The sequence below is a fragment of the Leptodactylus fuscus genome, chromosome 11 (genome assembly GCF_031893055.1).
Source record: "Leptodactylus fuscus isolate aLepFus1 chromosome 11, aLepFus1.hap2, whole genome shotgun sequence".
NCBI lineage: Eukaryota > Metazoa > Chordata > Amphibia > Anura > Leptodactylidae > Leptodactylus > Leptodactylus fuscus.
Window position 1 is genome coordinate 10,337,093 of NC_134275.1, and position 25,876 is coordinate 10,362,968.

Sequence of the window (25,876 nt, forward strand, 5' to 3'; positions counted from 1 at the left end):
AGATAGATAGATAGATAGATAGGAGATAGATAGATAGATAGATAGATAGATAGATAGATAGATAGGAGATAGATAGATAGGAGATAGATAGATAGGAGATAGATAGATAGGAGATAGATAGATAGATAGATAGATAGATAGATAGATAGATAGATAGATAGATAGATAGATAGGAGATAGATAGATAGATAGATAGATAGATAGGAGATAGATAGATAGATAGATAGGAGATAGATAGATAGATAGATAGATAGATAGATAGATAGATAGATAGGAGATAGATAGATAGGAGATAGATAGATAGATAGATAGATAAATAGATAGATAGGAGATAGATAGATAGATAGATAGATAGATAGATAGATAGATGATAGATAGATAGATAGATAGATAGATAGATAGATAGATAGGAGATAGATAGATAGATAGGAGATAGATAGATAGATAGATAGATAGGAGATAGATAGATAGATAGATAAATAGATAGATAGGAGATAGATAGATAGATAGATAGATAGATAGATAGATAGGAGATAGATAGATAGATAGATAGATAGATAGGAGATAGATAGATAGATAGATAGGAGATAGATAGATAGATAGATAGATAGATAGATAGGAGATAGATAGATAGATAGATAGATAGATAGATAGATAGATAGATAGATAGGAGATAGATAGATAGACAATTCATAATATGATAATATCTAAGTCATATATAAATATAATATTTCCGTGCTATTGCGCTGGTCTGCGGTCAGTGATGATGTGCATTGTAGGTTTGGATGTTGGCGGTTGTATCACTTCTGTTATACTTTGTAACCTTTGTAAAAGAAAATTGCTACAGAATATTCCTGTTAAAGAGGCGTGGCTTCTAGATGGGGTGGGGCTTATGTGTTCCGTTGTTCTCCAAGAACATGGCTCCATCCCGAGCCTCTTCCTGAATCCCCTGAGCCGGAAATATTCAGAGATGAATGAGGACAAACAAGAAATTTAATAGTTTCCAGTCCAGGACACAAATAATAATGTCAAGCGCAGTCTCTGCAGTCCTGTCAGTCATGAAGTCTGGGAAGATGTTCACCATAATGAGGACAACATCTGACACGTGCTGGACGACAGCCATAGTATCTCCACAAAGTTATACTGCAAGTAGCCAGTCACAACCCCCCCCATGACATCGCTGATGTGGTGCCGGCCAATCATAATGCGAGATAGTCCAACACTGAAGGCCCACAAGACCAGGAGAACCCGCAGGGGGATGGCGAGCACTAGATGACTCAGGAAGAACTTGGACACCATCGTGGCTCGACTGGCATGTCCTGCTGGGAAGGCATAGACATCTAGAACAATGTAGTCCAGAATACTAGGAGTCACCTCAAATGGACTACGACGTTTCATCAACTTCTGTAGTCCGGCCACCGTGAGGATGTCCAGAAAAAGTGCTGCAGAGAAGAAAGGAGAAAACATAAAACATATGTCCTCCATATGTCTACTGTGGAGAAGAGGTTGTCATCATACCAATTATCCGTTAGATGGAAATATAATACTGCCCCTATATACAAGAATATAACTACTATAATACTGCCCCTATGTACAAGAATATAACTACTATAATACTGTCCCTATGTACAAGAATATAACTACTATAATACTGCCCCCTATGTACAAGAATATAACTACTATAATACTACTCCTATGTACAAGACTATAACTACTATAATACTACCTCCTATGTACAAGAATATAATTACTATAATACTACTCCTATGTACAAGAATATATCTACTATAATACTGCTCCTATGTACAAGAATATAACTACTATAATACTGCCCCTATGTACAAGAATATAACTACTATAATATTGCCCATATGTACAAGAATATAACTACTATAATACTGCCCCCTATGTACAAGAATATAACTACTATAATACTGCCCATATGTACAAGAATATAACTACTATAATACTACTCCTATGTACAAGAATATAACTACTATAATACTACCCCTATGTACAAGAATATAACTACTATAATACTACTCCTATGTACAAGAATATAACTACTATAATACTACTCCTATGTACAAGAATATAACTACTATAATACTACCCCTATGTACAAGAATATAACTACTATAATACTACTCCTATGTACAAGAATATAACTACTATAATACTGCCTCCTATGTACAAGAATATAACTACTATAATACTGCCCCCTATGTACAAGAATATAACTACTATAATACTGCCCCCTATATACAAGAATACAACTACTATAATACTACTCCTATGTACAAGACTATAACTACTATAATACTACCTCCAATGTACAAGAATATAATTACTATAATACTACCTCCTATGTACAAGAATATAACTACTATAATACTACTCCTATGTACAAGAATATAACTACTAAACTACTATAATACTGCTGCTATGTACAAGAATATAACTAATACTACCTCCTATATACCAGAATATAACTACTATAATACTGCCCCTATGTACAAGAATATAACTACTATAATACTGCCCCTATGTACAAGAATATGACTACTATAATACTGCCCATATGTACAAGAATATAACTACTATAATACTGCCCCCTATGTACAAGAATATAACTACTATAATACTGCCCATATGTACAAGAATATAACTACTATAATACTACTCCTATGTACAAGAATATAACTACTATAATACTACTCCTATGTACAAGAATATAACTACTATAATACTACCTCCTATGTACAAGAATATAACTACTATAATACTGCCCCCTATATACAAGAATATAACTACTATAATACTGCCCCCTATGTACAAGAATATAACTACTATAATACTGCCCCCTATGTACAAGAATATAACTACTATAATACTACCTCCTATGTACAAGAATATAACTACTATAATACTGCCCCCTATGTACAAGAATATAACTACTATAATACTACCTCCTATGTACAAGAATATAACTACTATAATACTGCCCATATGTACAAGAATATAACTACTATAATACTACTCCTATGTACAAGAATATAACTACTATAATACTACTCCTATGTACAAGAATATAACTACTATAATACTACCTCCTATGTACAAGAATATAACTACTATAATACTGCCCCCTATATACAAGAATATAACTACTATAATACTGCCCCCTATGTACAAGAATATAACTACTATAATACTGCCCCCTATGTACAAGAATATAACTACTATAATACTACCTCCTATGTACAAGAATATAACTACTATAATACTGCCCATATGTACAAGAATATAACTACTATAATACTACTCCTATGTACAAGAATATAACTACTATAATACTACCTCCTATGTACAAGAATATAACTACTATAATACTGCCCATATGTACAAGAATATAACTACTATAATGCTATCTCCTATGTACAAGAATATAACTACTATAATACTGCCCATATGTACAAGAATATAACTACTATAATACTAGTTCTATGTACAAGAATATAACTACTATAATACAGCTCCTATGTAGAAGAATATAACTACTATAATACTGCTCCTATGTAGAAGAATATAACTACTATAATACTGCTCCTATGTAGAAGAATATAACTACTATAATACTGCCCCTATGTACAGTAATATAACTGCTATAAGACTGCTTGTGGTGACATCACAGGTTCTGGTGATGTCATGGCTCCTCTCTCAGGACATTATCTCTATATCGTGGGCTCTGATCGCCCTGTGATTCAGCACCGGATAGTTTTCAGGGTGTCAGCACTTTACACTTTCTTCCCCCCCAGAAATAGCCGCATGTGTTGCAGTCACTCACAGATCACCTAATCCCGCTTCAGATGTTCTGTGACCCAAATAACCCGGATCAGGGCGGTTGTTGGTGCGGGGCGGCTCCTCTCTGAGGCCTGGACCTGTGCGGTGAGCGTGAGCTGCTGCTGGATGTGATGGTGTAAACAGAGGCCTGACACACTGGTGATGAGCCTGCTCACTGTCACCCGCAGGGACATCACTGCTGCCTCAGGACGGAATGTTCTACAAAACAAGAGCTTAATAAGACTGTTTATAAAGCGGGAAGCAATGTCTGTGCATAGGGTGGAGCAGATGAGGGGCCCGCCACCTATGGGCCTCTGTCACTAGTAAGCATATATTGAAAGGACTCATCTGCAGTTATACACTTTGCGTCTCAATTCTTCTACATATTCACTGTTATGTAGGCACTATATGGTACTGTTATGTAGGCACTATATGGTACTGGTATGTAGGCACTATATGGCACTGTTATGTAGGCACTATATGGTACTGTTATGTAGGCACTATATGGTACTGGTATGTAGGCACTATATGGTACTGTTATGTAGGCAGTATATGGCACTGTTATGTAGGCACTATATGGTACTGTTATGTAGGCAGTATATGGTACTGTTATGTAGGCACTATATGGTACTGTTATGTAGGCAGTATATGGCACTGTTATGTAGGCAGTATATGGCACTGTTATGTAGGCACTATATGGTACTGTTATGTAGGCACTATATGGTACTGTTATGTAGGCAGTATATGGTACTGTTATGTAGGCACTATATGGTACCGTCATGTAGGCACTATATGGTACTGTTATGTAGGCACTATATGGTACTGTTATGTAGGCACTATATGGTACTGTTATGTAGGCACTATATGGTACTGTTATGTAGGCACTATATGGTACTGGTATGTAGGCACTATTTGGTACTGTTATGTAGGCTATATATGGTTCTGGTATGTAGGCACTATATGGTGCCGTTATGTAGGCACTATATGGTACTGTTATGTAGGCACTATATGGTACCGTCATGTAGGCACTATATGGTACTGTCATGTAGGCACTATATGGTACTGGTATGTAGTTACTATATGGTACTATTATGTAGTTAATATATGGTACTATTATGTAGTTAATATATGGTACTGTTATGTAGGTACTATATAGTGCTGTTATGTAGGCACTATATGGTACTATTATGTAGTTACTATATGGTACTGTTATGTAGGCACTATATGGTACTGTTATGTAGGCACTATATGGTACTGTTATGTAGGCACTATATGGTACTGGTATGTAGGCACTATATGGTACTGGTATGTAGGCACTATATGGTACTGTTATGTAGGCACTATATGGTACTATTATGTAGTTACTATATGGTACTGTTATGTAGGCACTATATGGTACTGGTATGTAGGCACTATATGGTATTGTTATGTAGGCACTATATGGTACTGTTATGTAGTTACTATACGGTACTGTTATGTAGGTACTATATGGTACTGTTATGTAGGTACTATATGGTACTGTTATGTAGGCACTATATGGTACTATTATGTAGTTACTATATGGTACTGTTATGTAGGTACTATATGGTACTGTTATGTAGGCACTATATAGTACTATTATGTAGTTACTATATGGTACTGTTATGTAGGTACTATATGGTACTGTTATGTAGGTACTATATGGTACTGTTATGTAGGTACTATATGGTACTGTTATGTAGGTACTATATGGTACTGTTATGTAGGTACTATATGGTACTGTTATGTAAGCACTATATGGTACTGTTATGTAGGTACTATATAGTGCTGTTATGTAGGTAGTATATGGTACTGTTATGTAGGTAGTATATGGTACTGTTATGTAGGTAGTATATGGTACTGTTATGTAGGTACTATATGGTACTGTCATGTAGACCCTTTATGAAAGTAGTGATGCTGCTGTGTTCCCTAGAGATTGGCGGGGCTGGAGCTGATGGGGGAGATGGAGCTGTCTGGTGTGATAGAGTTTTCTGACGACATGGAGCTGTCTGATAAGATGGAACTGTCTGGCGAGGTGGATGCAACAAACTGGCTATATGGTATGATGGAGTTATATGGTGTGATGGAGTTATATGGTATGATGGAGCTGTTTGGTATGATGGTGCTATATGATATGATGGAGCTATATGGTGTGATGGAGCTATATGGTATGATGGAGCTATATGGTATGATGGCGCTATATGGTATGATGGAGCTATATGGTATTATGGCTTTATATGGTATGATGGCGATATATAGTATGATGGCGCTATATGGTATGATGGAGCTATATGATATGATGGAGCTATATGGTATGATGGAGTTATATGGTGTGATGGAGTTATATGGTATGATGGAGCTATATGGTGTGATGGAGCTATATAGTATGATGGTGCTATATGGTAGGATGGAGCTATATGGTGTGATGGAGCTATATAGTATGATGGTGCTATATGGTAGGATGGAGCTATATGGTATGATGGAGCTATATGATGGAGCTGTATGATATGATGGAGCTATATGGTATGATGGTGCTATATGGTAGGATGGAGCTATATGGTATGATGGAGCTATATGATGGAGCTGTATGATATGATGGAGCTATATGGTATGATGGAGCTATATGGTAGGATGGAGCTGTATGGTATGATGGAGTTATATGGTGTGATGGAGCTATATGGTGTGAAGGAGCTGTATGGTATGATGGCTTTATATGGTATGATGGAGCTATATGGTATGATGGAGCTATATGGTATGATGGAGTTATATGGTGTGATGGAGTTATATGGTATGATGGAGCTATATGGTGTGATGGAGCTATATAGTATGATGGTGCTATATGGTAGGATGGAGCTATATGGTGTGATGGAGCTATATAGTATGATGGTGCTATATGGTAGGATGGAGCTATATGGTATGATGGAGCTATATGATGGAGCTGTATGATATGATGGAGCTATATGGTATGATGGTGCTATATGGTAGGATGGAGCTATATGGTATGATGGAGCTATATGATGGAGCTGTATGATATGATGGAGCTATATGGTATGATGGAGCTATATGGTAGGATGGAGCTGTATGGTATGATGGAGTTATATGGTGTGATGGAGCTATATGGTGTGAAGGAGCTGTATGGTATGATGGCTTTATATGGTATGATGGAGCTATATGGTATGATGGAGCTATATGGTATGATGGAGCTGTATGATATGATGGCGCTCTATGGTATGATGGTATGATGGCGCTATATGGTATGATGGCGCTATATGGTATGATGGAGCTATATGGTATGATGGAGCTGTATGATATGATGGAGCTATACGGTGTGATGGAGCTATATGGTATGATGGAGCTATATGGTATGATGGAGCTATATGGTTTGATGGAGCTATATGGTATGATGGAGCTGTATGGTATGATGGCGCTATATGGTATGATGGAGCTGTATGGTGTGATGGCGCTCTATGGTATGATGGAGTTATATGGTATGATGGAGCTATATGGTGTGATGGAGCTATATGGTATGATGGAGTTATATGGTATGATGGAGCTATATGGTGTGATGGCGCTCTATGGTATGATGGAGTTATATGGTGTGATGGAGCTATATGGTATGATGGAGCTGTATGGTAGGATGGAGCTATATGGTATGATGGAGCTATATGGTATGATGGAGCTATATGGTATGATGGAGTTATATGGTATGATGGAGCTGTATGATATGATGGAGCTATACGGTGTGATGGAGCTGTATGGTATGATGGAGCTATATGGTATGATGGAGCTATATGGTATGATGGAGCTGTATGGTGTGATGGCGCTCTATGGTATGATGGAGTTATATGGTGTGATGGAGCTATATGGTATGATGGAGCTGTATGGTATGATGGCGCTATATGGTATGATGGAGCTGTATGGTATGATGGCGCTGTATGGTGTGATGGAGCTGTATGGTGTGATGGCGCTGTATGGTATGATGGCGCTGTATGGTGTGATGGAGCTGTATGGTATGATGGAGCTGTATGGTGTGATGGCGCTATATGGTATGATGGAGCTGTATGGTATGATGGCGCTGTATGGTGTGATGGAGCTGTATGGTATGATGGAGCTATATGGTATGATGGAGCTGTATGGTGTGATGGCGCTCTATGTATGATGGAGTTATATGGTGTGATGGAGCTATATGGTATGATGGAGCTGTATGATATGATGGAGCTATACGGTGTGATGGAGCTATATGGTATGATGGAGCTATATGGTATGATGGAGCTGTATGGTATGATGGAGTTATATGGTGTGATGGAGCTATATGGTATGATGGAGCTGTATGGTATGATGGCGCTATATGGTATGATGGAGCTGTATGGTGTGATGGCGCTCTATGGTATGATGGAGTTATATGGTATGATGGAGCTATATGGTGTGATGGAGCTATATGGTATGATGGAGTTATATGGTATGATGGAGCTATATGGTGTGATGGCGCTCTATGGTATGATGGAGTTATATGGTGTGATGGAGCTATATGGTATGATGGAGCTGTATGGTAGGATGGAGCTATATGGTATGATGGAGCTATATGGTATGATGGAGCTATATGGTATGATGGAGCTGTATGGTATGATGGAGTTATATGGTATGATGGAGCTGTATGATATGATGGAGCTATACGGTGTGATGGAGCTGTATGGTATGATGGAGCTATATGGTATGATGGAGCTATATGGTATGATGGAGCTGTATGGTGTGATGGCGCTCTATGGTATGATGGAGTTATATGGTGTGATGGAGCTATATGGTATGATGGAGCTGTATGGTATGATGGCGCTATATGGTATGATGGAGCTGTATGGTATGATGGCGCTGTATGGTGTGATGGAGCTGTATGGTATGATGGAGCTGTATGGTATGATGGAGCTATATGGTATGATGGAGCTATATGGTATGATGGAGCTGTATGGTATGATGGCGCTATATGGTATGATGGAGCTGTATGGTATGATGGCGCTGTATGGTGTGATGGAGCTGTATGGTATGATGGAGCTGTCTGGATAGATGTCGCTACCTATAGAGATGGAGCTGTCTGACGTGTCAGTTTTGTCTGCAGGATAACTGTGCAATGCATTACTATAAATCCAGCTTTGGATGTGACTGGAGTAGAAAACATCATGTGCAGCGGTAAAGTGAAGACTGGGGGTCAAAGGTTACAGAAATCAAAACAAGTGTCCTGATGATGTCATTGGATCCTTTCACCTGACTGCTTAAGCAACTGGATCAGCCTAAGGATTGGGTGACAGCCCCTGTGGCGGCCATATTGGTTATCACCCAGCTTTCCTAAACTCAGGTTAAAACTAGTGAAGGGTGAATTGTTATTGTTTGTGACATAGATGTGGATCAGTCTGAGATCTGCGCTTACTTCAGGGAATAGGAGGCAGATTGTTCATATACAGAGGCTGAAAATCTGCCCTGAGCTAAAACTTCTCACAGATGGGGGGTTGTTACAATGTATCCATATATATATATATATATATATATATATATATATATATATATATATATATTATGTATGTATAATAGGTATCAGTCTGGATTGATACATTGTAGCAAACTATGAGGGTGGGAGAGGCTTGTTAGGTCACATGTCAGTACGAGACTCCGCCGCGGAGGAGGATGAAACCAGCGGAAACCCGGCGGAGCCAAACACTAGTGTGAACCTTGTCTAGACCGGATACAACTGTAACAAACCCTCAGATGTGAGCAGTACTAACCCTGAACAAAGAACCTTCCAGTCACCACCATCACGCTGAGGTCTTGAACATGGCGAGGATCTACCAGCTACTTGTGACAAAAATAGTGGTAAGTGGCGTTTATGCACCGGCCTCACCACTTGTGCCCCGCACCAAATTCGTTGTCATTTACACCACAGAAATGGGGTAAATGAGGTCAGACCTCAGGACCACCATAGATTTACTCCTGGGCACAAGGATGCCGGGAGAAAGGTCTCATCATGAATAAAGAGTGCCCTCCGCTGGCACAGGTGACAATACACAGGGGGGGGGGGCGCCGCCTCTTACCCAGTAGCAGGTTCACCAGGACTTCTTGGCCGGCCAGCGTGTTGCTGTTCCACAGGCAGATCAGAGTTCCCACAATCCAGGGGAGGCCGTGACTGGTTATCCCGATGAGCTTGACCATAGAGCGGGCGCTGCCCCATGAGGACGAAGTGTGGGCGCAGACCCCCAGGCTCTTGGACATGGCTATATCAATGGCCATGAGCGAGTTCCAGGCGATGCCTTTGAAGGACGGGTTGAGCTGCATACAGTCCTCCTCGGGCAGCTGCTGGCTCTGCCGCCTCTCCCGGGCGCCCTCGCTGGAGTTGCCATATTGCCCGCTCTGCTTTCTGTTGAAGTTTCTGCCCTCCTGGGGCGAAGTGGTCATCTGGTTCAGGGACATGAACTCCGGTCTGGCCAGCACATTGTTCCGGTCCCGGGCTCTGCTCCGTCTCTGGGGGGCTGGCATCTTCACAGGACCCCCAAAGCTGTGGGCACAGGAGAAGCTCAGACGAGGGCGGTCAGGCTGCTCCCTGCCACATGTCCCAAGTTATATTTAGGCAGGCAGAATGCCACATGTTGTTATCCATAGTCCTGACGGCCCCTGATACATCTGCCTATCACAGGGGCCCCGGCAATCCAGCTGTCCAATGGGAGCATAGCCACTGGGAAAGTAACCCGAGGCCTGGCCGGGCCCCCCCGACTGTCTAACCCCGGGGCAGAAAGGATTCTGGGACTTGTAGTCTCTGGTTGGTGCCAACTGTGCGGCTGTGACGTGTTGATGAACAAAAGCAGCTGCCGACTCACAGCGGGGTCATGTTAGTGCACGGCTTTATCTACAGATTATTTTTGGGAAAGCTGGGTGACAACCAGTATGGCGGTCATAATAACTCTCTAAGGATCTGTAACTTACTTGAGAGACACAGAAGTAGGGAATGTATTGTAATGTATGTACAAGGAGAATCCATCAGCAGAATAGTGAGCGCAGCTCTGGGGTATAATACAGGATAAGTAATGTAATGTATGTACACAGTGACTGTACCAGCAGAATAGTGAGCGCAGCTCTGGAGTATAATACAGGATAAGTAATGTAATGTATGTACACAGTGACTGTACCAGCAGAATAGTGAGCGCAGCTCTGGAGTATAATACAGGATAAGTAATGTAATGTATGTACACAGTGACTGTACCAGCAGAATAGTGAGCGCAGCTCTGGAGTATAATACAGGATAAGTAATGTATGTACAAGGAGAATCCACCAGCAGAATAGTGAGCGCAGCTCTGGAGTATAATACAGGATAAGTAATGTAATGTATGTACACAGTCACTGTACTAGCTGAATAGTGAGCGCAGCTCTGGAGTATAATACAGGATAAGTAATGTAATGTATGTACACAGTCACTGTACTAGCTGAATAGTGAGCGCAGCTCTGGAGTATAATACAGGATAAGTAATGTAATGTATGTACACAGTCACTGCACCAGCAGAATAGTGAGTGCAGCTCTGGAGTATAATACAGGATAAGTAATGTAATGTATGTACACAGTGACTGTACCTGCAGAATAGTGAGCGCAGCTCTGGAGTATAATACAGGATAAGTAATGTATGTACAAGGAGAATCCACCAGCAGAATAGTGAGCGCAGCTCTGGAGTATAATACAGGATGTAGCAGATTCTGTTGCGCCCCAGTTTCCCCCTTACTCTCCATGTGATCCTCGTGCTGATATTGTTCGCTCTCAGCTTCTTCCCCCCTATTTAATCACATCTCCTTAATCCACCGGCGATTAAATACATTCTGAGGGTTTTTATACAGCAGTAAGGTCAGAGATTTACAATCTGCTGGTTGCCGGCTGTAATTTTCGGTTCTTCTCCCACTGGAACAGACATATTTGTGGCGTCCATTATGAGGGGCTGCTCTTTATAATGCTCCGGTATCTGTAGGTTATTACTTTCCATATTATGTGGGCTGAGCCTATGATATCCCATATAACACCAGGGAGGGGGCGAATACTTATACAACATATATATGTATTACACACTAGCCTCTGCCTGTGACTTTGTCTGCTTCTTGTTGGCGTCGATGATCCATCTGCTCTGGCGTTTCGGCAGCTGTTAAGCTGACTTGCTGGTGAACTCATTCCTCGTGCTGTGCCTGTGATTGTTCTGGCATCTCAGCAGCTCACTGGGACGCCATATAATGCATGTGTTCTTGGCGTCGATGATCCCCCTCAGCTCCGCTTGAGGAGAACTCTGTGACTTCTGGCTCCTTCATAGCTCTCATTGTTTTAGAATTCTGTAACAAATTAGATTTTCTTTTTCACGGTATGTTTAAAAGTAGCAAACTGCAGCACTACCAGTGTCACCACTGTGTGGAGTAGATCAGATAATATGCAGATGCTTGTACACAATGGACTGAGGATTAGCTGAATGTTACATAGAGAGATAACAGACCTGGGACCTGAGATAAGCTGCTGCAGGGGCAGTGTAATATAGTATGTGACTATAAATCCACAACAGTGGTGAAGCCATGTCATTTACCGGGATACAAAGTAGCCGATGTGTTACTCCAGGTTACAGAGTATCTATGGGACTGTTATATATATATTACACATGTATAGGTCTGGTATATATATGTTACACATGTATCGGTCTGATATATATATATATATATATATATATATATATATATATATATACACACATGTTATGTCTGTGATGATCTGATCACCTCCCACCTCTGCCTGGTCCGCCCCGACCCCCTAATATTATTATGCGGCAGCTGACTGATGGTAATGACGGGTAACTCTATTAGTGCAGACATCTGGTGAGGCGCAGTATATAGGACAGTATATAGGACAGTATACAGGGCTATACCACCAGTTTTCGCTTCCTCTATGGACAAGCTAATGGCGACAGACAGGAAACTCGCTGCGGCTTCGTTGTTTCCACTTCTTCCGCAAATAGCATATGGGTGGGGGGTGGGGACATCATGTAATCTATACTGAGCTGTGAGATAGATCCAGCCCCAGAGCTGCACTTCTTAAAGCTTCCACTATAGGCCGCCATCTTTCAAGCAGAAATGTTGTTTTCTAGTCACGCGGTCACCCCGGTGTGCACAGGCTCTTCTCGGCTCTTGTCTTTGCCCTAACCTTGACTATTCTGCCCCATAGCGCCCCTTGAACCATATAGGGCTACTTATATAGACAGCCACATGCCGCCCTCCAGCACCTGCAGAAAATGTTCTTAAAGGAAATGTTTCCAGCGGCACTAAATTGCAAATCTCTTTAATCCAACTCTGCAATCCAGAAAGACTGATGTCCATCACATAACTGCAGTATAGTCCACAATATCTGTAATCCATCATACAATGGCAGTATCATGTGCAATATCTGATAATCCGGCACATAACTGCGGTATAATCTGGAATATCTGATAATCCGGCACATAACTGCGGTATAATCTGGAATATTTTATAATCCGGCACATAACTGTGGTATAATCTGGAATATCTGATAATCCGGCACATAACTGCGGTATAATCTGGAATATTTTATAATCCGGCACATAACTGTGGTATAATCTGGAATATCTGATAATCCGGCACATAACTGTGGTATAATCTGGAATATCTGATAATCTAGCACGTAACTGCAGTATAATCTGGAATATTTTATAATCCGGCACATAACTGTAGTATAATCTGGAATATCTGATAATCCGGCACATAACTGCGGTATAATTTGGAATATCTGATAATCTAGCACATAACTGTGGTATAATCTGGAATATCTGATAATCCGGCACATAACTGCGGTATAATCTGGAATATCTGATAATCTAGCACGTAACTGTGGTATAATCTGGAATATCTGATAATCCGGCACATAACTGCGGTATAATCTGTAATAGCTGATAATCCGGCACATAACTGCGGTATAATCTGAAATATCTGATAATCTAGCACGTAACTGCAGTATAATCTGGAATATTTGATAATCCGGCACATATCTGCGGTATAATCTGGAATATCTGATAATCCGGCACATAACTGCGGTATAATCTGGAATATTAGATAATCCGGCACATAACTGTGGTATAATCTGGAATACCTGATAATCTGGCACATAACTGCGGTATAATCTGGAAGAATATTAGATAATCCGGCACATAACTGCAGTATAATCTGGAATATCTGATAATCTGGCACATAACTGCGGTATAATCTGGAATATCTGATAATCCGGCACATAACTGCGGTATAATCTGGAAGAATATTAGATAATCCGGCACATAACTGCGGTATAATCTGGAATATCTGATAATCTGGCACATAACTGAGGTATAATCTGGAATATCTGATAATCCGGCACATCTCATGTCCCCATATTTTGTCTGTTATGTAGATTTCTCATCCAGTTATAACCCAACACTTCAGAAGTGCGGTGTGATGAAGCGAGGATTCACCGGCGTATAACACATCTCCATCCGCGCCACCATGACGTGTTTTATCGCCCTGTGAAAGTGACTCTCATTGCTCCAGTGATAAATTTGTACTTGTAGAATCCGCCTGAGGTTACAGAACACGGCGCCATCCCCGCCAGTCAGCGCCAGCCGCGCAGCATATCATACATCATGCGCCAAACCGCGTCGTGCCAGTGAACCCCGCCGGGGGAATTATATATAGATTATAGGAGCAGGACATGAAGATGGCGGTGCCTCTGCTTGTCCTTGTGTCGTCCTCTACTTAGTCATATCTGCTCTTGGGTAGTGAGGGGCAGCGGAGCATGGGGGCAGTAGTGAGGGGCAGCAAAGGATGGGGGCAGTAATGAGGGGCAGCAAAGGATGGGGGGCAGTAGTGAGGCGCAGTGGAGGAGGGGGGCAGTAGTGAGGGGCAGCAGAGGACGGGGCAGTAGCGTGGGGCAGCAAAGGATGGGGCAGTAGTGAGGCGCATTGGAGGAGGGGGGCAGTAGTGAGGGGCAGCAGAGGACGGGGGCAGTAGTGAGGGGCAGCGGAGGAGGGGAGCAGTAGTGAGGGGCAGCCGTCTTCAGCCCCACTGTAAACTGACTCGGACTGGTCCTGCACCGGCCCCCAGAAAACAGGCTGAGGGGCAATAACCTGCATTGCAGAGCATCTCCCAGCAACAGGAGGAGGAACATGATGAGAGTTACATGGCAGCAGATTCTTCTGGAGAAGGAAAACCTGGATGATTCCTGTTCTCATCCCCTAACAATGATGGGTGGAGTAATCACCTGCACTTCAGAGGAGAGCGGTCCCTGGATGAGACGTATCTATGAGCAGAGTCTAGTCTGTGACTAGTAGTGAGACTAGTGAGACTGTGGATGATGACTGCTCCTGCTCATGGGCTGTGCGGACACGTCTGAGTACTGAGCTGCACTGCAGAGTATCACCTCTCTTATCCCAGCACTGCTGGATCTGGACCCTGGAGGTGACTGCTGGAGGTTTTTGCAGAGACTGATGGATTAATGACACCCTACAGTCCATAGAGGGAGCAGGTGCCTGCTGCAGCCAGTCTGTGACTAGGGGCTCCTATTATGGGGGTTACTGCAGCCAGTCTGTGACTAGGGGCTCCTATTATGGGGCTGCTGCAGCCAGTCTGTGACTAGGGGCTCCTATTATGGGGGCTGCTGCAGCCAGTCTGTGACTAGGGGCTCCTATTATGGGGGTTGCTGCAGCCAGTCTGTGACTAGGGGCTCCTATTATGGGGCTACTGCAGCCAGTCTGTGACTAGGGGCTCCTATTATGGGGCTGCTGTAGCCTGTCTATTACTAGGGGCTCCTATTATGGGGGTTGCTGCAGCCAGTCTGTGACTAGGGGCTCCTATTATGGGGCTGCTGTAGCCTGTCTATTACTAGGGGCTCCTATTATGGGGGTTACTGCAGCCAGTCTGTGACTAGGGGCTCCTATTATGGGGCTGCTGCAGCCAGTCTGTGACTAGGGGCTCCTATTATGGGGGTTGCTGCAGCCAGTCTGTGACTAGGGGCTCCTATTATGGGGGTTGCTGCAGCCAGTCTGTGACTAGGGGCTCCTATTATGGGGGTTGCTGCAGCCAGTCTGTGACTAGGGGCTCCTATTATGGGGCTACTGCAGCCAGTCTGTGACTAGGGGCTCCTATTATGGGGGTTGCTGCAGCCAGTCTGTGACTAGGGGCTCCTATTATGGGGCTGCTGTAGCCTGTCTATTACTAGGGGCTCCTATTATGGGGGTTACTGCAGCCAGTCTGTGACTAGGGGCTCCTATTATGGGGCTGCTGTAGCCTGTCTATTACTAGGGGCTCCTATTATGGGGGTTGCTGCAGCCAGTCTGTGACTAGGGGCTCCTATTATGGGGGCTGTTGCAGCGTTTCGCACCCTGTGCTGTGCAGGCGCTGAGTCCTGAGCTGCACTGCAGGCTGACAGCCGTCTGTGGGGAGACCCTGCTCCAGCGCTGTGCAGAGACCCTCCCCAGGGGAGGAGAGGAGGGAGCCCCCTATGAGCAGGGTGCTTCTTGTAAAGTTTCCTGTGCTTGTTGCAGGGTGGGGAGTCCCTGTGAGGCGGAGTGTGCGGCGGCTGCCAGGAGTGACAATGAGATGCAGTGACAAGGACACGTCGGTGACAGACTCATCCTGAGTGCCGGGGAGGCGCAGGGCAGGCACAGACATGGCTGGGGGTTCCCTGACCACCCCTGCTTGGAGGAGCTGGGAATCCCTGCTGTACCCTGCCATTAACTATCACTGCTGCATGACACGAGTCTGCTGACTGCCACCAGGGAACATGCCAGGCTACAGAGAAAGTGCTAGCAGGTAACCCCAGCCACCCCAAAAGCTGCCACCCCAGGGACACGGACGCTGCCGCTGCTGCCATCACACAGGTACTTAATATTCCATATTTTATTTATGGCTGTCCTCCGCTCTCCGCTTACACGCCAGCTGCTTTACATGTCTTCCTCTGTACGTGGAGCTGCACCCCTATAGCTGACCCCCTCCCTCCCCCCAGGATTGCAGATCCCTCCTGATTATTGAGGTGGAAATGTTCCCGTCTTCTCTGGCTCTTGGTGCATTATGCTACAGCAGAGGATTGCACTGAAATGCTGATTCTCCGGAGCCGCCAGCAGCAGAGGAAGGGGTCACATAATAATGCAAACGTCACAGAAAGCCCCCACAGGGCTGTGGTGCAGATAAGGGGGCGGCGGGGGCACTGGAAGGGGTAATTGCTGTCCATCATCCAGGCCTGCCTGTGCAGTAAGTGAAGGGTTAATACCATGTGTTCTCTATATGATGCCATCACAGGGTATGGAGTGGCACGGGGTGGGGTGCAGGTGCCGGGGGGCTCAGCAAGCTTATAGAGTTTATGATGGATCTGATTGTAAGAAAGCTGGGTGCCATCTATACCACTGTTGTGGAAAAGAAGGATTCTCACTCAGCTTTCCTAGTCTCTTGAATGGAAACAGTATACATTGTGCGAGCTAGCATGGCTGCCTAACTATGAGGACTCTTGTAAAGCTGGGTGATAAGCTGTGGGGAAGCTGTAATGTCAGTTGTCACCCAGCTTTCCTAGACTCCTGTATACATCATCTGATCTAGCATTGCTTCCTAACTAGACAGACCTTCAGGGGTGTAGTACAGCTGGGTGACAACCTATGTGATAGCTATAATGACAAAGATGTGGTCACCCAGCTTGCCTAGTCTCCTGATGGGTCACATTATACATTTACTCTTGTAGGATTGCTGCATAAGTAAATCAACTTTCAGAACTGTGGAAAAGCTGGGTGAGAACCTTTGTGGAAGCTGTCATGGCGAACTCTGGTTGTCACATCATGCATTGCCTGCTACAGCCTTGGTGCCAAACTGTAACCAACTTTCAGAACTCTGGGAAAGTAGGATGAGAACCTGTTTAATGGCAGACACTGGTTGTTACCCGACTTTCCAAGTCTCCTGAATGGCCACATAACATATCCCCTGTGTCAGGAGGCTGGTAAAGCAATGAATGAGATGCAATGGATGATATGTTAGCTGTCACCCAGCTTTCCTGGTCTCCTGAATTGTCACATGATACATTTACTGATCCAGCACTGGTACATGGTTCAACTCTCTGGACTGTGGAAAAGCTGGATGACATCCTTTGTAGTAGTTGTTCTGGCTTGTGTAGTAGTTGCCACCCAGCTTTCCCAGAAGCAGATATACCAGATGGCTATAAGATGTCTATGGTTTATTGCCATTTATTACTCTGTCACTTTAACATCAGATATGAAAGTCTCGGTTCCTTTGCTTGTCGTCTGACAGGACGATTCATGGTCGGGGGCTGACGTTCTTTCATTTAGGATTCCGTGTGATCGCGCCGTATGTCAGGACTGGCTGGCGCTCATGTTGATGCCGCTTTGATGCCAAATCCGGCAGTAGAAACCATCAGCAGTTCTTCTTCCGCCCCAGAATATCTGCATATCAGTAAGTCTTATGGCAGGTTATAAATACATCTGACTCCTGAATAGAATGCCAGAGCTCCAGTGAAGACTGACACTACCACGGGCAATGCAGGAGAATGAGTAGGGGCATGTAGCTGTATACATCTCTGCATTCAGGGTGCATTAAAGCTGGGCCACTACCCCTATGGTGTCCAGTTTACTGTGCAGACAATTTTGCAGCATTTTCAGTATCTCTGCTTGCTGCCAGTCCATTGGCTATAAGTGGAATATTCTTCATTGCAGGTACCTGGGAGGCAGAGTCAGCGACCGCGCCACGATTCGCAGCCCTGAGATGCTCCTCACTCCATCTCTATGGATATAGCAAAAGAAATTTACCATCTGAACTACAGCCATCGGGACGAGGTGTCACCCGGCCGAGCCCTGCAGGGAGCGGGCAGGAGAACCGCGCAGGTCTTCATGCGTCGTCGCCCCCAGGACTGCCTGAGCCTGCTAGAGATTGCCCTGGTGTTGAATACTATGGGGTGCATCCATAGCCTAAGCTGCAAACCCAAAGTCTTCAGAGAGTCCATCGCCGTGCTGGACGTCAAAGCATCCATTGACTCCACCCCCACCAGCATCGACGAGTCCTCCAGCGTAGTCCTCCGATACAGGACGCCACACTTCCGAGCCAGCGCCCAAGTACTAGTGCCTCCGATCTCTGGCAAGGAGTCGTGGAGAGTGGGCTGGATCCAGGCCTGTAACCACATGGAGTTCTACAACCACTATGGCGACCTGGGAATGTAAGTGTGCGCTGCGGCCTGGGGTCGCCTCACCGCCATATTGGCTATTCTAACCTTATACACAGTGTTACAGTTGTTTACAGGGTGACAACAAATATGGCCGCCATTATAGGTTATCACTCAGGTTAGTACTCAGGGGTCTCAGAAAGCTGAGTGACTTCTAGGGGGTACAGGCTGAATTTCGTGCATGGGTGGAGTTAACGTATTATCAGCCCAATCTCCGATCCAGGAAGTGACCTTGCGTCCGACAACTGCTTCCTGTCTGTGAATTGTAAGCTCACGCCCCAGCAGGATGTGGTGCACAGGATGTAAGCGCAGGGTCCCACCACCTAAAATCTATCTGAAATGATACCTCCACCCAAAACATTACACTGGGGGTTGTAGTTGGGAACATATTTGGGTGGAATTACCCTTTAATTCCACTAAAGAATATCTAAACGTATGAATAAAAGGGGCGGAGCTGTGACAACGCTTTATGAGTAGGAAATGACAGTGAGATTAAATAGAGGATGGTCTTATAACCTGTCTCCTTAGCAATGGCTGCCGGGCTTGCTGCATCTTGTAGTTCCACAACAGGTTACATCAGTGACATTGAAGGTTCTTCTCATGTTCATATCCTCGCCCTTATTATACGTGATCAATATATGAGCGAGCACTGGGGGCCGAATCCTCAGGATCGTGTTCTCATCATCTCCTCCATAGAGGAAGCTGCTTATTCTGGGAATTTATTTTTTTCTCAACCTTCCAAGACGTTGTAAAATATTCATCTTCAATCTTCCTACAGTCGGCATTTTTGGCGACACTTTCATTTCTCCTTGTGCGAGACGCGGTGTAATGTTTCATGGAGTGCGGGGTAGTCTATGGGGATATTAAAAATGACTGATGTGAAGGAGCGAGGTCGCCGGTTAAGACCTTGTAAGACAAGTCCGAGAGCGGAGACCAGGCAGGGGAGGATGAGGCGGGCACCGCAATGGGCACCACACCCTGTCCAGCAACCCCATGCCTGTCTGTACCTGGTCACCCCTGTGTGCGCCCCTGTAATGTATCATACTGTCATCTCAATAACCTTCTCCTGACATTGTAGAATATCCATATTTAGACTTTTTGTGGTCAGTGATTTGGGGACACGTCATTTGTCCTTGTGCCCCACTTAATCTATAAGGGTAACAGTGACTGATGTCTTCTTGTGAAGGAGCAAAGTTTTGTGCTAAGACAGGTCGGAGACAGGGGAGAATAAGGAGGCATCGCAGTGGCCCCCCAGTCAGCCCACCAATGCCATGTCCACACCTTTGGTGTCACCCCAGTAATACTATCTGCACCCCAGTAACCCATTTGCACTTTGCTGACCTTATGCATATCCTATAAATTCTGTAAGATGCTCCACATTGACCCCTAATAATTTAATGCTCACCACAGGACCTTTGTGTGCACCCAAATAGTTTCAGTATCAATTTAGTGACCTATGTTTCTTCTAGTAGTTCTATCTACACCCCAGACACCCCTCTATCTCTCCACGAACCCTGATATATCTGCCACTTCACGGAAAATTCTGCAGCGTCTTCTCTGACCTGGTGTAAGGTCGCGGTTCACCGCAGTGTCAGGCCCGGCACTAGATACCTGCAGATCTGGTTTCCTGGTGGAAATTCCATGATGGCTTCCTTTCCAGCAGAGATCACTACTGATTTCAGGGGTCTCCCGCACTTCCCTGCCATTGTGCACTTCACGGCTATTTTTGAACTTCCAGGACGTGGAGATAAAGGGAATATTTTTGATTGTGTTTTGTGTGAGTCACGTTGCGAGCTCCATCCGGCACCTTCTATGTTTTGTCTGTGTCAGGGGTTATCTGGTGGAAAAGGACATGAGGCCCAATCCAGAAGAAAGGAGATAAAGTTCCTTTAGTGTAATGGTGTGAGAACCGCTTTGTGTTATCTGTCTTCAGTCCTGGGAAATGATTGTTTGACGTTACAGGCCCATTGCCTGAGGCTGCACTACTGAGACTATGATGACATTGTGGGGTTTTCTGGTCTTTGAGTACCTTGTGTGGAACCAAATCACCATCTGCATCAATGCCCTTATCCTACCTGTCTTCGGTATTGACGTATTGGTGGCATCAATACATTTGCTGGTTTGGATATGATGTCATCAGAATGTCTCAGTAGTGCAGCCTTGTGATAATACATGCTATACAGTTCAGGCTTCTTCTCGCCTGCTCTAGACTAGGACATCACCTTCATCTCCTCTTCTCCTTACTGACCCCATTCATACAATACATAGATGAGCCTCCACCATCCCCTGTACCCATCGCAGCTGCCGAATCCTGCGCTCAAAGATCCTGTTGTGGTCTCCTCAAGTTATGTTTCTTACAAGAGGAAGATGTGTCTGTCTACGGAAGTGTCCTAGATGCAGCCGCACAGGAAGACCGGCCGGGGGCGAGAAAAAAGTGCAGAATGGCACAGAATCCGCCTTTGATACGGCAGGAAGTTCACAGAGAGATAAAGTGCACATGTGAGAGCGATCCAACGAAGTAGACCGCCCTGATGTGTGCGAGACCGCTCCTGCACTCTCGCAATAAGCATGCTAGGAACATGGGAGGGCATAGAGTGACGCAGACAGTCACTGGATGTTCTGTCGGTATTTCACATACAGCTGCAGTTTGTGCCCCGGAGCTTTACTTCCTACTGTAACCATAAATAATAATCCTGATCGTTCAATTTGGAGACTATGAAGCTGTGCATTGTCACCCAGTCACTCAGTCACCCAGTGCTCTCTCCTCCACCTCCCAGTCTTGTCTGAGATACTCTGTTTAACTTAAAGATTTTGGGGCCTTTCACCATCTCCACCAACTCCTCTTCATCCTTTAATAGCTGCTGCTTCACTGATTTCACTGCAGTTGGAATTTTTTCTCTAGCCCCCACCGTTCCTGAGCAATCAGCGCTGGTAGTTTTGGTGCCTGATCTTGTAACCAGACGCCCTAATGACAAGAGGGTGATGTGAGGGAGGAGCAGTTAAGGGGGTGTGAGTCTTATCTCTGATTGGAGCTGTGAGTCACACCCACTCACCTGCTCCTCCCTGACATCACCCACTTGACATCTGGGAGTCTAGTTACCAGTTCATGTTCCAAAACTTTGCTAATTGCTCAGGAACGGTGGGGGCTAGAATACAAATTCCAACGATGCCGGAATCAGTGGTATGGCACCTGTTGAAGTATGGACAGAGCTCAATTAGGCGGTGGTGATCAAAAGACCTCGTTAAGGTGACTTTCCACTTGACAGCCCACGTCTAATTTGGAGGTGTAAGTTTAAACTTTCCCTAGAATTTCCCTGATTAGTTTTTACATAATTTTTCAGTTTGTAACTAATTGTGTTTGTCATAGTTGCCATGGGAAACTGTCAGCAATCTGGAGGAAATTAGTTTTTCCGGATGATATGGCAGTACAGAGCCTGGTGCAAAGATGTCGCTTCCTAGAATGCAAATCTCTTCTGAAGCCGCAGGGAATGCTGGGAGATTTCTTAATAATATACATACTAAAAACCTGGTTATTACAGAATATCTTTATCCGCGGAGCCCTTGGATGCAGCTGTACAAGGGCACAGGGGTGGCGATGACCTCTCTCCGGTCAGCTGTAGTTAGTATTAAAGCTCCTAATCAGATTGTGTTTGGGATCAGCGCAGTTTTGGCCCCTGTACACATTTGACATTTGATTATCCAAATATCTGGCGGGGTCGGTTGGAGAGATGAGCAGCGGCTCAGACGTTGGTTTCATACATTTGTCTCCCCACAAGTATGACGAGGGCCAGGCCAGGTGGTGTTTTTCAGTTTTTTTCGGTCTCGAGTGTATTTGCCGATAGTGCAGTTTTTTGTTTTTTTTTAAAGTCAAAACTGAGAAGTCCCTTTTCCTTTTTACTTCTCCTCTATTTAGTCTCCACTTCTGTTTTTGGTTAAGAAAGCAAAAGCTACATGAACATGTGCGGCCTGGTGGAGAATACAATTGTAACAAACCTTCAGCTGTGAGTAGTAGCTGGTATTGCAGCTCAAGACCTTCTGATCGGCAGGGTGCCGAGAATTACACACTTTGTATAAACCAAAAGTTTTTGTAGAATCGAAGAACCCCTTTAAGTTTGACTGACAAAAACTGGACAAGTCCTTTAAGTATATTGTTGTGTTACTTGTGGTCATGTGACCCCATCACAAGGGATATAAGAGGTCTCCAGTTCACCTCCTCTCACTCTTTTTGTTCTCATCCTCAGGTCTAGTTGGGAACTTCCGGACCTTGTGAATGGTAAAATCCCCGCCATCAGTGACTCGGACGGCGTCAACTACCCCTGGTATGGCAATACAACCGAGACCTGCACTGTTACTGGCCCCACCAAGCGGGACACCAAGTTTACCGTCAGTATGAATGATAACTTCTACCCAAGTGTGACGTGGGCAGTGCCTGTTAGCGACTCCAATGTGCCTATGCTGACTGGCATCCAGAGGGACCAAAGTTTTACCACTTGGCTGGTGGCCATCAACATGACCAGCGGTGACTTGGTTATTCTGCACACCATCAAGTGGAGGATGAAACTGGAGATCGAGGTCAAGCCGACCTCACTATTGGGACAACGAGCCAAACTACAGGAACCTTTTGCACAGGAACAGCCAAGAGTCCTCGACAAAAATGAGCCGATACCTCCAAGTGCACTGGTGAAGCCGAACGCCAATGACGCTCAGGTGCTGATGTGGAGGCCCAAGAACAAACCAGCCGTGGTGGTGATACCCCCAAAACGTCGGTGAACCCGGCAAACCAGGCAATAGCTGCTAATAAAGAAGTAATGATGTAACAACCAAAAACATCGTCCGAGATCCTGCTGTCCTCTCATTCAGGTCTTGGGGCGTCACTGTGTCATTTTATGCTGATGAACCTTGATATAGGACACAATGACGTCATCACACCACCGATATAGACATTCAAGATGGTTTTTAAGGGCAATTTCAGTAGACCCTCAACCAGCTTTTATCGAGCACCTTCATGCGAACCGCCCGGTCTGCCCGCTGCACTGCTCCTTTCATGTCAGGTTGGACATATGGTCCTCAATTTTTCATGACGTCCAGGATATTGTCCGGAGATTCCGATTTTTCATTCTTCTGTGTTATTTATGACTTTTTCTTGACTTTGATCTTCACAAATGTTCTCATTGTCAAAAAGTTGCCAAAAGATCCTCAACCCCTCTACCCCCTAAGAGGCACTACATGTGATGGTTGCCTTTGTTTAAAAATGGTGGACTTATTAAAGCCGAGGTATGGGGTAAACTGTGTAGAAGCTCAGGTATCAGAGTAGGCTTTGGTGTAGATATAGTATGAGGTGGGCTTTATAGAAACCAAGGTGTGAGGTGGCCATTACTGAAGCCGAGGTGTGAGGTGGCCATTATGGAAGCCGAGGTGTGAGGTGGCCATTATGGACCGAGGTGTGAGGTGGCCATTATGGAAGCTGAGGTGTGAGGTGGCCATTATGGAAACCGAGGTATGAGGTGGCCATTATGCAAGCCGAGGTGTGAGGTGGCCATTACTGAAGCCGAGGTGTGAGGTGGCCATTCTGGAAGCTGAGGTGTGAGGTGGCCATTATGGAAGCCGAGGTGTGAGGTGGCCATTCTGGAAGCTGAGGTGTGAGGTGGCCATTACTGAAGCCGAGGTGTGAGGTGGCCATTCTGGAAGCCCAGATATGAAGTGGACTTTACTGGAGCTGAGGTATGAGGTGGCCATTATTGCATCCAAGATATGAGGTGGACTTTACTGGAACCAAGGTGTGAGGTGGCCATTACTGAAGCCGAGGTATGAGGTGGAAACTATTGAAATTGAGAGAGTTATGAGCTAAGCCTTATGGAAGCCAAGGTATGAGGTAGTGGTATGAGGTGGCCATTATTGGAGCCAAAGTATAAGGTGTCCATTATCGGAGCTGGTGTACGGTGGCCTTTATTGAAGCTACGGTATGAAGTGGCCTTTCTGGAAGCCAAGAGGTATGAAGTGGGAATTCTTGAGGCTAAGGTGTGAGGTGACCGTGACCATTATGGAAGCCAAGGGTTGAGGTGGCCGTTATTGAATCTTAAGTGTCAGGTGGTATTTCCTTAAGCTGAGGTATGAGTTGGGCTTAATGTGAGCCAAGCTATGAGGTCATGGTATGAGGTGGGCATTACTGATTGTGAGGTATCGGGCGTACAATGTGGCTTTGTTGCTAGGCGAATCTCAGGGGTCTTCTAGTCCATAGATAGTAGGGGACGGGCGAGCTTTGCAGGGCATTGCCTCCATGTCCCTTTATCATTGCAGCTGCTTTTTTTCTTAAAAAAAAATGAGAATTATGGTACAAATAAAAACTTCTTAAGAAACTCATGAGCGCCCCCCAGAGGAATCCTCTGATTATTGGAAGCGTTTTTGTAAACTGTCAACCCACACAATGGGATGTCTTCTGTCATTCGTGCTATATCATAGTCATATCTGTTTCTGGGAAAGCTGGGTCAACACACTATGGCCGCCATTACCGCCATTACAACCGTTGTCCCATGTTGGGTTTGTGTGTTGGGATACTACAACTCCTAGTGTGCTGGGACAGCTTGAGCTTGCTGGGAGCAGTAGTGTGTAAAGTTGCGGAGCGCTGCTCTGAGGGCTTCAAACTGGCAGATATTTTGGAGGGAGCAGGTTCGTGTCCTTGTCACGAGGTGACAGGATCTGTAAAATGATTCAATTTCATGGTTTTCACTTCTAAAAAAAATGTAATTTATTAAAATGACGAGG

General features: G+C 44.6%; 2 protein-coding genes across 9 annotated transcripts; one reads left to right on the forward strand and one right to left on the reverse strand.

Annotated features, from left to right (window-relative positions):
• Positions 1–350: 350 nt before the first annotated feature.
• Positions 351–10,492, reverse strand: PLPP7 (phospholipid phosphatase 7 (inactive)). The gene is made up of 2 exons (XM_075260758.1): positions 9,939–10,492; positions 351–1,442 (listed from the first exon to the last, which is right to left on the reverse strand). The coding sequence occupies exons 1-2, from the start codon at positions 10,378–10,380 to the stop codon at positions 1,078–1,080; spliced, it is 807 nt and encodes a 268-aa protein (XP_075116859.1). The 5' UTR covers positions 10,381–10,492; the 3' UTR covers positions 351–1,077.
• On the forward strand, positions 4,121–25,468 carry FAM78A (family with sequence similarity 78 member A). 8 transcript variants are annotated; one of them, XR_012711862.1, is made up of 7 exons: positions 4,121–4,166; positions 16,443–16,778; positions 16,904–17,148; positions 18,190–18,351; positions 18,612–19,108; positions 23,356–24,501; positions 24,556–25,468. XR_012711862.1 is itself a non-coding variant. In XM_075260747.1 (6 exons), the coding sequence occupies exons 5-6, from the start codon at positions 18,681–18,683 to the stop codon at positions 23,882–23,884; spliced, it is 957 nt and encodes a 318-aa protein (XP_075116848.1). In that variant the 5' UTR covers positions 4,121–4,166; positions 16,443–16,778; positions 16,904–17,148; positions 18,190–18,351; positions 18,612–18,680; the 3' UTR covers positions 23,885–25,468. The 8 variants fall into 8 exon arrangements, 7 of the variants coding, with proteins under 7 accessions (XP_075116848.1, XP_075116850.1, XP_075116852.1 ...); XM_075260747.1 differs by having other exon boundaries at positions 23,356–25,468; XM_075260748.1 differs by lacking the exon at positions 4,121–4,166 and adding an exon at positions 9,538–9,720 and having other exon boundaries at positions 23,356–25,468.
• The last annotated feature ends 408 nt before the right edge of the window (positions 25,469–25,876 follow it).